Genomic DNA, 12504 nt, shown 5'->3' with positions numbered 1-12504 from the left:
TTCTCTTATACATTAGATTTCAGATGCATCCACACATATACAAACGAGGAAGGCTACGAACCTGGATTTGGAGGGTGTGACGGAGGATGGTTCCCTCTAAGGCGTGGATCCACTTCTCGCGTTCATCTGCATCTCGAGCTGATGACAGAAGAGTGTGCACACACACACACACACACGCACAGAATGAGCCAGGTTTTCCATAAGGAAAAATTCTGAAACTATAGTTGAATTACACATCAAGACAACACTGAGATGACATGAGAGAACTAATGGCAAAGTGATGGAAACTGCAGAAAAACTAAATATTGTTATTTTTTATGACGAGAGAACACAAGAGACATTTTGTACTTTCTATTCCTCACTGATGCAGGGTCAATCACACATTATCCTGCATGAGTTCAAGCTAAAACAGATCAAAGTGTAAACTACTGCAGGTCAGCCTTACTCTATGTTTTTCAGTAATAAAAATAAAGTTTTCATTTGAGAGATGCAACATATTTTCAGTCTTCACAGATGAAGGTGTGCTGATCTCCATGTCGTGTGTTTCCATATGAAGATTTTTCATTCACAATGCAGTTTCGCCCTCTGAGCAAAGAACAAAGAGGCTGCCAGCTACTTTAAACTGTGCTCAAGCTCGGGCTCCAGGACATGCAAGCCACACACAAACTCCACGTGGCTCCTGCATGCTTTTGTGTGTCATGGCGTAAAATAAACATCCTCAAGAGGCTTGCCTTAGCTGCAACAAAAATGTGCTTTTACGTTATTTTGTTCATGAACAAAAATCAGCTTTTGTTCTGCGTTTTCCATGAAAGTGGTCAACCTCAAATTATAAAAAACAAACCGTTTTAAAAGCCATGAGGGAAACTTGCATGCCCTTAAACTGGCTTGCAAACCATGCTCTGTGTCAGTCACTATTTTATTGAGCTGAAAGCAAGACTTCAGCAGATGAATGACTGTGCAAGCACGGAGGCTGAGCCATGCTACAGCAGAAAAGCTTTTAAAGACATTAAAAGGCAGCTGAGGCTCAGGCCAATCCACTCAGACAGTGCCTCAGTGGCCTCTCACTTTCCCACTTCAACCAAACACACTCGTCAGAGGAGCTGATTACGGCAGCCAACATTGTTTAGCTGCTATTCATGGCAAAAATGAGCTAGCACACTACATGTTTAAAATAAAAACTGGTACTGTAGTGTAATTATCCTGATTCATGCTCAATAATCCAGGTAGAAAAATGCAACAAAGTTAAGTCAGGACCTCTGGATGGTTTCTTTTTGTTGGAACATTTTATCTTTCATTCAAAAGACTTCATCAGTCTGAGGAGCTGCAACAAATTGAGTCTTATAAATATAACTTTCTCATAGTGGGTCAACCAGTTTGATGGTGCTTAGGTGGTTTCTATAGTTTGGTCAACTTCGATGGATTTTTCTACCTGGATTACTGAGCATGAATCAGAATATTTTGAACCACTTTGGCTAAGGATGCACGATATTACTGGCATGGTATCGGCCAATACTAGCGTTAAAGTTAAATATTAGACATCGACCATTCCATCAAAATAACTCACTGATAAAAGGTGCTGTTTTTGTATGACATGGATGCCTGCAGCGCCAGCACAACGTGATGACATCACACGCGCCTACCTGATCTGATCACGGCGGAGAGGAAGAAGTCAAAATGTCAAGTGGTGTGGAAGGGTTTTTTTTTTCCGTTGAGGATGTCGGATTCCAAAGATTTCTGGACTATGTTAAGCCTCGTTACATCGTCCCCAGTCAGAGATATTTTTCTGACGTAGCCTTACCCGAGTTACAAGCCGTCATTTCCAACATCATTGAGAAGCTAATAGCTGATAGCACTTGGGTGAGTTTTACCACAGACATTTGGAAGTCGTGTTAGCCCCGTTAGCATGATTAGTCTTACGGCACAATGGATAGACAAAAACTTTGAACTTAAAAAGGCTGTCCTTCATGCACAAGAGTGCAGAGGATCCCACACTGCAGCTAGGAACCTGGAACAAGCCTCCACAAGTGAGACAGCATCGCAGGTGACTAATGCCAATAAATAATATTTAACACTATTAATTTAACATAAGTTAAAGTGCTATGCATATCATATGGCTAATACTGAATATATGTCACCAGCTCTTACAGCTGTTACATAATTTTTGTAGCAAATAAGCCTAAATAAGACGGCTATGTTCTGACAAAGGAAAGTATATGAAATATTGGTATCGATATCGGTTATCAGCCAAATAAGTTTTAACATATCAGCATATCGGCCAAAAATCCCAATATCGTGCATCCCTAACTTTGGGCTTGACTGCCTTAAACAAATCAGCTGGAGTGAGGGCAAACTCCAGAAACCACCTAAGTACCAGCAAACTGGTTGACCCACAATGATAAGGTGCTATTTATAACAAGTCTGAGTTTGTTGCAGATCCTCGGACTGATGAAGTCTTTTGGATGAAAGAAAAAACGTTTCAACAAAAAGAAACCGTCCAGAGGACCCGATTTAACTTTGTTGGTACTGTAGTTGTTTAAGTTTTGTACTCGTTTCTGGCTCACATTCTTTTAATAATTTACTTTCAAGTGTGTGCATTAAGTTAATTGTTTTTGGCAGCTAAACATGAGGTGGTCTGCCAGGTTACATATTAAAACAAGTTTATGTCATTTAAACATTTACTTCTCTCAAAACATTCAAGAGAAGGAGGGAAAACCATATACTTGCAAATGTGACCAAAACATCTACTAGGTATTCACTGTTAAAAGTTCCTGCATCTAAAGATAGTCAGACCTATAATCATGTGGTACCAGACTGGAAATAAGTCAGGACCCAGTGATTTTCCCCCCTCAAAGATGATTTGGAGAACATCCTCTATTAAAAACAAAAGAATTAAGAGATCCTTAAAATGCATAACAAGGCTTGGTACGAGCCGCATTATGAAATTTAACAGAGGAACAACAAGAAGACAAGTCTAAAAGTCACCGAGGTCAAGGTTTTACTTCTGTAACTGTTAACATCTATCAACGACTCACTTGTTTCAGAACAGAACTGGGCTGTAAAGGCCGTTTCTCACTGAGCTGTTGGAGACTAGTCGGTGACCAACTAGAAAACGTGCAACTTGTTTGCTACTAATTAAACAGCGAGCCATGTGGTCGAGTTTCGTGTAGACACTTTTTGAAAATCACAACTTGTTTTGTGTGCACTGTGTTCAAAACTGTATTCTAGGCCATGCACAGTATTTCAGTGCCCACCTCAGTTTGCTTTGATCCAACTTGGCAGCCACTTTCATGACTGAATCTACTGGAGAACTATTTTGAAAATAAAGCAAGAAGGTTTAAACCAGATGACAATTAAAGTTATTATTAGTGTTTTTTAGATGTGGATATGTTTTCTGTAAGAAGAGATCTTTTAAAATATAACTATCCCTCTTGAAATGCATTGGAAGACACACACACCACTAAATCAAGAAGGATTCAAGATCAGCTCAAGACACCTGCGACAACTCAGACTATTTTGAGAGAAAACTTCTTGTAAAAATGTTTTGAACATGTTTGAAAATCACTCGACAAGTTTAAGCCTCTGCAACTCATCTAAGGAGCGTGAACCACCACCAACATTCTGGAGACTACCTATCGACTGCTGTTCACCCAACTGGTTGCCAGCAATGGCAGCCCAGTGAGATACTGCCTTAATACAACATGTTCTTAGAGTCCATAAACACAATAACAAAACAAATAACTCAAATTATGGTGGGCTCTGACACATCTCTGATATAGAAAAGCACAGCAAGGAAGCAGCGCTTTTCAAAAAAAAAAAAAAGAACACACAAAAAATGTACTGAACTAAATACAAAGTACACACCTACAAACACTAATTATTACAGACACCTTTCCACTTTCTTGACACCTTTTTGTACCTACAAAATACAGGAAATGCAGAAGATAAACAAAAGAGAGAAATTAAATTTAACATGCCTAAATGTTTCTAAATATAACATTTATCTTCCACATACAGACCAAATACAGAGCTGCAGCCTCTGTCAAGCTGTCTTTAACACATGCAACACCATTAAGCAGCATAAGGAAGTGATACTCTACAAACAGAGAAATACACCTCTGACAAAGACTGTGTTAATGTCATCTGTCACATGATGCAAACTCAGCTCGCCACTACTGACAAGTAAAACAAACCTCTAGAAGTTAAAGTTTATAGGGGGAGTGGTGGCGCAGAGGTTAGAGAGGTGGGCCTGTGATCCGAAGATCGCCGGTTCACGCCCCGGCCCCGACAACATCAAAATTGTGGGTGGGGTAGGTGAAACACCCACACTTGCCCCCACCCTCATTCGCCCCACTCTGGGCCCATGAGCAAGGCCCTTAACCCCCACCATGTGCTCCCTAAACAAGTTTCTCTTGAAAATGAGTTCTCGTGGATCAATGAGACTACCTGTATAAATAAAGGCTAAATAAAAAATAAAAAATAAAGGATTTATGGAGCAAGCAAAGATAAATTGAGTAGTATTTCCATAATACACACTTTCCTACTGTGAAGTGAAACTACATACAGCAGTCCCTCACTACTTCGCAATTCATTTACCGCGGATCGAAAATAAGATCGGACATGACACACAACTGGCTGACTGATGGAGGAGCTGCACAATTGGCATGGAATTTTTATTTCAAATAAATTATTTTAAATTATTTAGCACCTGCTGCACATTTGTGCAGCCCAGAGCTGCAGCAAAAGCTTCTTCCTGCACTTTTGTGCAGCTCACACTGCAGGATAAACTTCCTGCTGCAGCTGAACAGCTGATCTCCATGCAGAGCTGAGAAGTGGGCGTGACCAAGAGTGCTTGCAGATGGCAAAGAGCAGATGAGGCAGGGAGCTGAAATCATGTCATTCTGTGCTCTTTTAGAGCGTTTAGAGTTTAGAAACATTGTTTAGAATATTGCAAGTGTGGGAAGTATATACACACACAAAAAAATACTACTTACTACTTTTACTTCATACTTTGTCATTTTTTCACGTATCGCGGGTCTTCAGGGTACGGATCCCGTGATAAACGAGGGACTACTGTATTCACAGTTTAGAGTCTGTTTCTTACACTATCACAGGAATGGATTTGATGATCACGTCTTCACCCAGCTGCATTATTATTATTTTGTCTGAACTAGTTGGTCACCCGTGCAACATCTCATGTCAAAGCAAATCTAAAATAATGCAAAAAAAAAAAAAAACACTTTCTTGTTGAACATCTAAAAATAAGGCCAACTCTACACTCACAAATCTGTTTTAATAGATTTCATACAAATTATTTTATTTGTGTGGTTTAAAAGAAAATTCAGGAACTGATATGGTGGTTATGCACAAACTCTTAGCCAGGATTTAAAAAAAAAAAGCACTCCTTTATACAAAAAGCCTCCGTGAATTATGTACAGCGTTCATTTCTCTCCTCGTCATCTTCAGATGAGCAGATGAAAAGTAATACACTACATGCTCCAGTAGGAAGATATTCGGAATACACTATATCAAGACAAATGTGCTGTGGAAAAAGTCTTATAGGAATAGAATCAGAAGGACTTTAAGGTTCCCAGCTGCTTTTTGTCTTGGTGTAAAGGTAAGTATCTGTCTCTATGTATATAGTCCAAATGTGCTGATAAAATGAAATCTGACATTGCTTTGGACATATATGACTTTTCAATTAAATACAAGGAGTGGTGGGTAATAAACCAGACAGTGCAGATGACGTCAAGAAGAAACCTCTGAAGGAGGTCTCTCATTCTGGACGGATGCTCTTGGCAGGCTGGGTGGCCTCCTGACAGGAAGAGTGGAGACGACAAGAGAACTTCTGCAGATGAGGTGAGCAAAGAGTGGAAAAGAGGAAAAGACCTCTCAGGCATCTATGATGCACCGCCTGGGGAGCTAACCTGATGAATAATGGATGATTCTCTAAATAGAGAGAGAACAGAGCAGCACTTTATGGCTAGCACAGTGGCCAGTTGCCTCCAAAATATTTTCCTGCAAAGCACAGTAAAACCTTTAACACATGAGAAATGCGATGATGCAAAGTCACCATGTCTTGAAAAACTGTTGCTATAAACGTAACTGAAAAAACATAAAACTGTGCTGCAAAGTTCTACCCATCCTACAGCCTATACCTGTGAGACGACACGTACAGTATATGGACAGTTTTAGACTGCGTGCAGACTGCATTACATGAACAGACTGAGATCGTTTTACATCAACAGGGAATTCTGCTCCTGCCCAACATCCTGTGCAGGTGTCCATGTCCACTAACCGTTGATGTAGACAGAATTGCAAGTTCAGTACACATAAAGTGCTGATTTTCCTGCTCATCCTCTAGAGGTGATACATGAGATGCTCCTCTGGAGGGCAGACATTTCTTACATTACATATTGTTGTTTAAAAAAATAGAAGTCCCAGTCAGAGATTTCTGTAAGGATATACAAGAGACCTAAAACTATATTTACCTAGATAAAACCCCCTACAGCGCTGACTACTCAGGCTAATAAACACTCAGGCATTACAAGTGACGCTAAACCTGGAGAAACCTCCACAATACATGAAGAAAACATGACTGATGAACACAAACTAACTCTGATGATGTGGGATGTAATTTATTGCCCTTCAAAAGAGAAAAACACTAAGATTGCCGTTTAGTTATGATCTAAACACAGCTGGCATGCTTCCGTCTCATAAAATCCCCCAGCACCTACTCAAGCAGTCTGCTTCTCACTGCTCTGAAGTGCTCCTCTTCTTTCAACCAAAACACCCATGTTCAATAGAACATTGTGCTCCACCCAAATGCCACATCCCAAAAGACAAACAAATAACGCCTCCTCCCTCTTCTTGCGCCCGGCACGGGCATGCATGCTGACCACGAGACATGCACAGTTTCCTCCTTACCCTTGCGTTTGTAGAACCACAGCATACAGCTTCGGAACACAGACATGGGACAGGGCATGGAGGAAGTAAGAGGGGCCGGGGACCCATGGACTGTGGCTAGTGACCCTCAAGATGGAGGTGAAAAGTGGTGTGGGGGGATTCTGGAGGTGAAGTGCGTAGGCGAAATGGATACGGACGGACAAATGGAAGGACAGTGATGAAGGAAACTTAGAGGAGGTTAGTTAAAGACCTGGCGGACAACAGAGGAAAAAAACAAAAAGAAGTCTGGAGTTTACTTGACTGGATAGCTCAAAATAGGAGATAGATTGACAGGACGTGAGGGGCCGGTCCTTTCCCTATGACAGCAAGCAGCAGCAGTGGTGCAGCAACCAGAAGAGACCTGAGCTCAGCTCCAAGCTCAGCAGTATTCCGTTATTATTCCCAGAGGCTCAGCTGTAGAGACACATGAGCAGCAATCTTCTTCTTCTGCTCCGGTCAAAAGAGCCCACCACCCCCCAAAAAAAAGGAAGAAAAAGGTTTCACTTGCTCAGTTGAAATGGAACAAATCATGTCAGTCTAACTTGGAAAGACATAAACAGCTCGGAGCACGCAGGACACTTCAACACTGTGTAGGTGCGTGTGCGTACGTGCGTTTCCTAGCATTAGAGCAAACCAATCCAAGTCTTTAAGGAGGTGGGGAGGGATAGAGAGGAGTGAGAGAGACAGAGAGAAAACGAGCAGCACAGATGGATGCCAAAGGGATCCCAGGAAAAGAGGCAAGTATGGGAGCAGAGGGGAGAGGACGGCTCACCTTGGAAATGGAAAGTCTTCTGGTCCACAGTGATGGTGAATGTGCTGTCGTCCTCGTCATCTATGCCGATCACAGCTCCCTAAGCAAACGGAGAGAAAGAACCAGTGGGACACGTCATACTTTACTTTTCATTCTCATCCTCATGCCATCCGCATGTCCCAACAGTCCATAAAGAATCAAGAATTAATGGGGGGGAAAGAGAAAATTTAACCTTTTCAGCAGCTCACTTCCATCTCTTCATTTACCGTATATTGTCCATTTTTCATGCCTTGTCATCTCTTTGCAACATTTACTGAGTCTCTCTCTCCCTCCCTCTCTCTCTCCCCATTCTCTCCTGCTCTCTCTCTCTCTCACGCACACACACAAGCATATGAATGCAGTCTTTTGGAGCATAGAAGAGTGGACGGAAGGGGAGGAGGTGGGATTTGGGAGAAAGGAGGAGGAGAAAAGCCGGGGGTGGGGGGTACAGACACCAGGGACCAGCAGCTAACACGTGTCAGAGTTTCTTTATTGTCATTTGCACCACATGTGGTACATGTGGTGGAGAAAAATTATGTACACAGGGTCCCAGTTACATCCAACAATAAAATGTAAAAGTAAAACAGTAATATGATCCAAGATATGAACTAAGAAAAACATCAACTAAAAATACACCAAACACTAATAGCATTAAAACATTACGTCGAACAGCAGCACGAACATGAGCATGAGTCTGTGTGAGCAGATGAGCACACATGAACACCTCAACATGAAACAGATCAGCAGCAACATGATGTGATTCTTCACAGTGATTATTCTAGTTAGAGATTCATGAGTCTAACAGCTTCAGGGTAGAAGCTGTTCCTCAGTCTAGTGGTTCTACACTTAATGCTCCTCAACTTCCTTTCTGAGGGGAGCGGGGCAAAAAGTGTGTGTGCTGGGCGAGTGGGGTCCTTCATGATGAAGGTGGCTCTCTTCCTGCATCTGGAGAATTTTACCAACACATAATATGATTTTAATTCCAAGACTTTGTCATGCAAGGTGAAAAACAATATGGAATCCTTTAAGAATGCCCGGTTTTTCATTTCTAAATCTATTCTTCAGTGTTTGAGTATTTTAAAATGTTTATAAAGCCCAAATAATTCTAACAGAGTATCAAAAATAATGTTACACAACTAAAAATCATTGTTTCAGGACAGCATGATAGTAAAACATGTTATTTCCCAGGAACAGGAGCTGGAAGAGATACTTCCTCTTTTAATTGAGAACTCTATTAAACTCATGATATTTTCGTACGAAATCTACAATATATAATTAATATGCTGACACTGCAAAGTGTGGGTTTGATCAGTTTTAGGATTTAGACGGTGACAAGTGTTACTTTTACTTTTCTCGATCACCCTGACGCCTCCCCAAAAGCCAAACTAAAGACTTGCAGCAGACACTATATTTGTGTTTGATTGAAAAGGTGGAAGTAGAGAAAACTCAAAAGGTGGTGTACAACAAATACAAAGATGGTTTGTAACCCATAACATCAGCAGGTTGATGTATTGTACAGCATGACCTGCATTTTTATCTACATGCTATCTGACATGTAACATTGATTAAGTCATGTATATTAAGACAAATAGTGAACTTTACAAGACAAGCTGATCTTTGTGCACAGCTATTAGATAGTCACTGTTGAGTGGTAGAATTCTTAAATAAATTGTGACCACAACAGACTAATCTGCAACTCATAAGTGAAGAAAACTAATCTTTATTTAAATATCTGTTGGAAATAATAAAAATAGAGTACCTCTTACTTTTTAAAAATAAGACCATTTTTGCAGCACTAAGGCTTTGTTAACTGATAAAACTTTTCTACTGGTACATAGAAATAGAAGGCAAATAGAGGCATCTGCTGCTATCTGGTGGAGATTATTATATACTGCAACACGCTGTAGGATAGAAGTCTTCACAGTGGAGCAGCAAAAAAAAAAAAAGATTGTTCTCCTGCATAAAATGTATTAAATAAGTCTCCCTATTAAAATCAGCAACCAGTTGTGCAAACATGCTGAGAACAGGTTCACAATTCAGGAGGACTGAACTATCAAACTAAATCTTGTCAGAAGAAACAAGTCAGCAAACATGCAGAGAATGAACATTAACAAAAAAAAACACTCGAGAAGAGGAATGCTTTAGGAATCTTACCCTGAGTCGCACACAGCCTCTTCTGGATCCTCGCATCATTTTATCTTTGGACTGTAAACCAAACACGTAAACATGTTAGGGGCTATTAAAAATCTCTGATCAATGTACAGAGCACCATGCAAATAATATAATTAAATACACTAATTAACTGAAAGACTAAGATTGGTAAAAAAAAAAATGAAAACTATAAAAATAAAAAAAACAACAACAGAGGTTTAAATAACAGTAATCAAAAGCTAAGTTAATTTATAATGTAGCTATTTTAGCCTCTGCAGGTAGCTCACTGGGACACTTATTAGTATTAACATTATCATCTGTACTTTTTTAAATGCACCAAGTAAAACATGAAATGAATAAAAATTGAAAACAAACAAACAAACAAAAAAAACAACCATGTGGAGTACCTCAGGGATCTATAACATGCCCCCCTTCTGTTTTCCCTTCATTTGCTCCCTCTGGGATATATTCTCCAGAAACATGACATTCCTTTTCATTTTTATGCTGATGACGGACATTTATGTGCCATTAAAACAAGATTAACAGTACTCCGTGAACCAACTCTTGGAATGTATGGCAGAAGTCAGAGCATGGATGCCACAGAACTTTTTACATTTTAATGAGCAAAAGACCGAGGTCTTGTTGTTCAAGCCCAGTGGTTCCAAAGTCCATGCTGATCTGAGTCCTTTTACAACATCTGACTGAGACAGCAACTAACCTGGGTGTGAGGCTGGACAACGATTTTAAACTTGATGCACAGATTAAATCAGTGATCAAGTCTAGTTTATCACTTGAGACAACTGGCCAAGGTCAAACCATTTCTGTCACAACATCATTTTGAGATTTTAATCCATGCTTTCATTACGACTCGTCTGGACTACTGTCAATTTGTGTCGGTCTGAGCCCGTCATTACTGACTCGACTTCATCTGGTTCAGAATGCTGCTGCTGCCTTTTAACTGGTACCAGAAAATAAGAGCACATCATTCATGTTCTAGAATCATTACACTGGCTCCCAGTTCGTTTCCAGATAACTTTTAAGGTTCTTTTATTTGTTTTCAAATGTCTTCATGGTCTCGCCCCACAGTATCTGTCCAACCTGCTCCATCTGTACGTTCCCTCACGCTCTCTCAGGTCAGCAGGTCAGCTGCTGTTAGTTGTCCCAAAGTCTAACAGGAGGCTGAGAGGTGACCAAGTATTCTCAGTCGCTGCCCCTAAACTGAGGAACGAGCTGCCATTGCACATCAGATATGCTGACTCACTTCCTGTTTTCAAATCTTCTCTGAAGACATATCTCTTTGGCTTTTAACTCAGCTAGAAATGTTGGTTTTACTGTTAAGTTATTTGTTTTATTGTCTTACCATTTGCTGTTTTATGATTTTGGTAGTTCATTACATTTACGGTATGGTTTTTGAGTGTGTGTGCATTAGTGTACAGTACTTTGGCCAACAGTGTTGTTTTTAAAGTGCTTTATAAATAAAGTTGTATTGTATGTCTATAAAGAAACCAAACATTTCTGTAACATTAACGTCACTGCATTTCAAAGAGATCAGTGCATCTAAATTAAAATCTAAATCAAATTTACTGTCATTTCATACACATAACACAAAACTGCACGCAGCTCTTTGTCAGGTGCAAAATATTTAACAAGCATAAGATATCAAAAGACTAAAAATAATAAATAAGACTTATTTACATTCAGGGCAGGACAACAGTTATTTGTGTACTAAATGAATTAGAAACTAAGTAAAACAATAAAAAAATACATTACAGCCACGTTTTGATTTAACAGTGCTCTTCACTGTTGCAAAGGGTGGAGACAAGACGCCCATTATTAGTTTGAAAAAGGTAAGAATGACAAAAGGATATCCTGATGGATGCTCAATATGACAAAAGAAACACATTAAAACAAAAGACAGGATAACAAGTTATGTCACTTCCCATTCTGAAGACAAGGCAGGGTTACAATTTATTTATTTATTTATTTATTTATTGCATCGGCCCCGATTTCCTTAATTTTGGGAAATCGGCCGATACTTGCATGAGAAACCAATTTTGTTTTAGTTTTAACAACAATTGTCTGAACTTCATTTATATTTCAGAGCACTACCTCATGGCCAGTTAAAACAAGTTTGTATTGTTTCTAGGATATTGTTCAAGGGTATGTTTTTTCAATAAAATAAGATTGGAAAATTGAAGGTGCATTGTGACCTTATAACACCTGACAGTGTCGCTTATGAAACAAAATTGGTATCGGCAGGTCAGACTTTTTAGAGATCGGTGATCGGCCAGAAAACTGCAATTGGTGCAACCCTTACAATATGTTAATCCAAGGTTTTTACTAAAATTAAACAAATTCAAGTGGGAAGAGGATTTTAATAGCCAAATTAAATAAATAAATAAATAAATAATTGAAAAGTGACCCACTGGGATGCATTCTTAGACAACCCAAGTTCACTTATGTTCACACACACCGTTTACTAAATTCTTACTTTTTATTCAACATCTAACAAAGTTAAGTCAGGTCCTCTGGACGAATTCTTCTTGTTGAAAAGTTTCGTCTTTTATCCAAAAGACTTCATCAGTCTGAGGATGAAGACTGATGAAGTCTTTTGGATAAAA

At 39.6% G+C, this 12504-nt stretch overlaps 1 protein-coding gene across 2 annotated transcripts in view; it reads right to left on the bottom strand.

Annotated features, from left to right (window-relative positions):
* osbpl9 (oxysterol binding protein-like 9) overlaps nucleotides 1-12504 on the bottom strand; it is a 38977-nt gene that overhangs the window by 24882 nt on the left and 1591 nt on the right. For both annotated transcript variants that reach the window (XM_037698095.1, XM_037698096.1), the window contains exons 2-4: nucleotides 9887-9937; nucleotides 7715-7793; nucleotides 62-138 (exon numbers count right to left, since the gene is read on the bottom strand). In XM_037698095.1, the coding sequence (XP_037554023.1) occupies nucleotides 62-138; nucleotides 7715-7793; nucleotides 9887-9937 (207 nt within the window). The remainder of the gene's footprint in view (nucleotides 1-61; nucleotides 139-7714; nucleotides 7794-9886; nucleotides 9938-12504) is intronic.

The sequence above is a fragment of the Nematolebias whitei genome, chromosome 3 (assembly GCF_014905685.2).
Source record: "Nematolebias whitei isolate Nwh7 chromosome 3, NemWhi1, whole genome shotgun sequence".
NCBI classification, from domain to species: domain Eukaryota; kingdom Metazoa; phylum Chordata; class Actinopteri; order Cyprinodontiformes; family Rivulidae; genus Nematolebias; species Nematolebias whitei.
The sequence above is the reverse complement of the archived record's forward strand: the minus strand, read 5'-3'. Positions and strand labels throughout refer to the sequence as shown.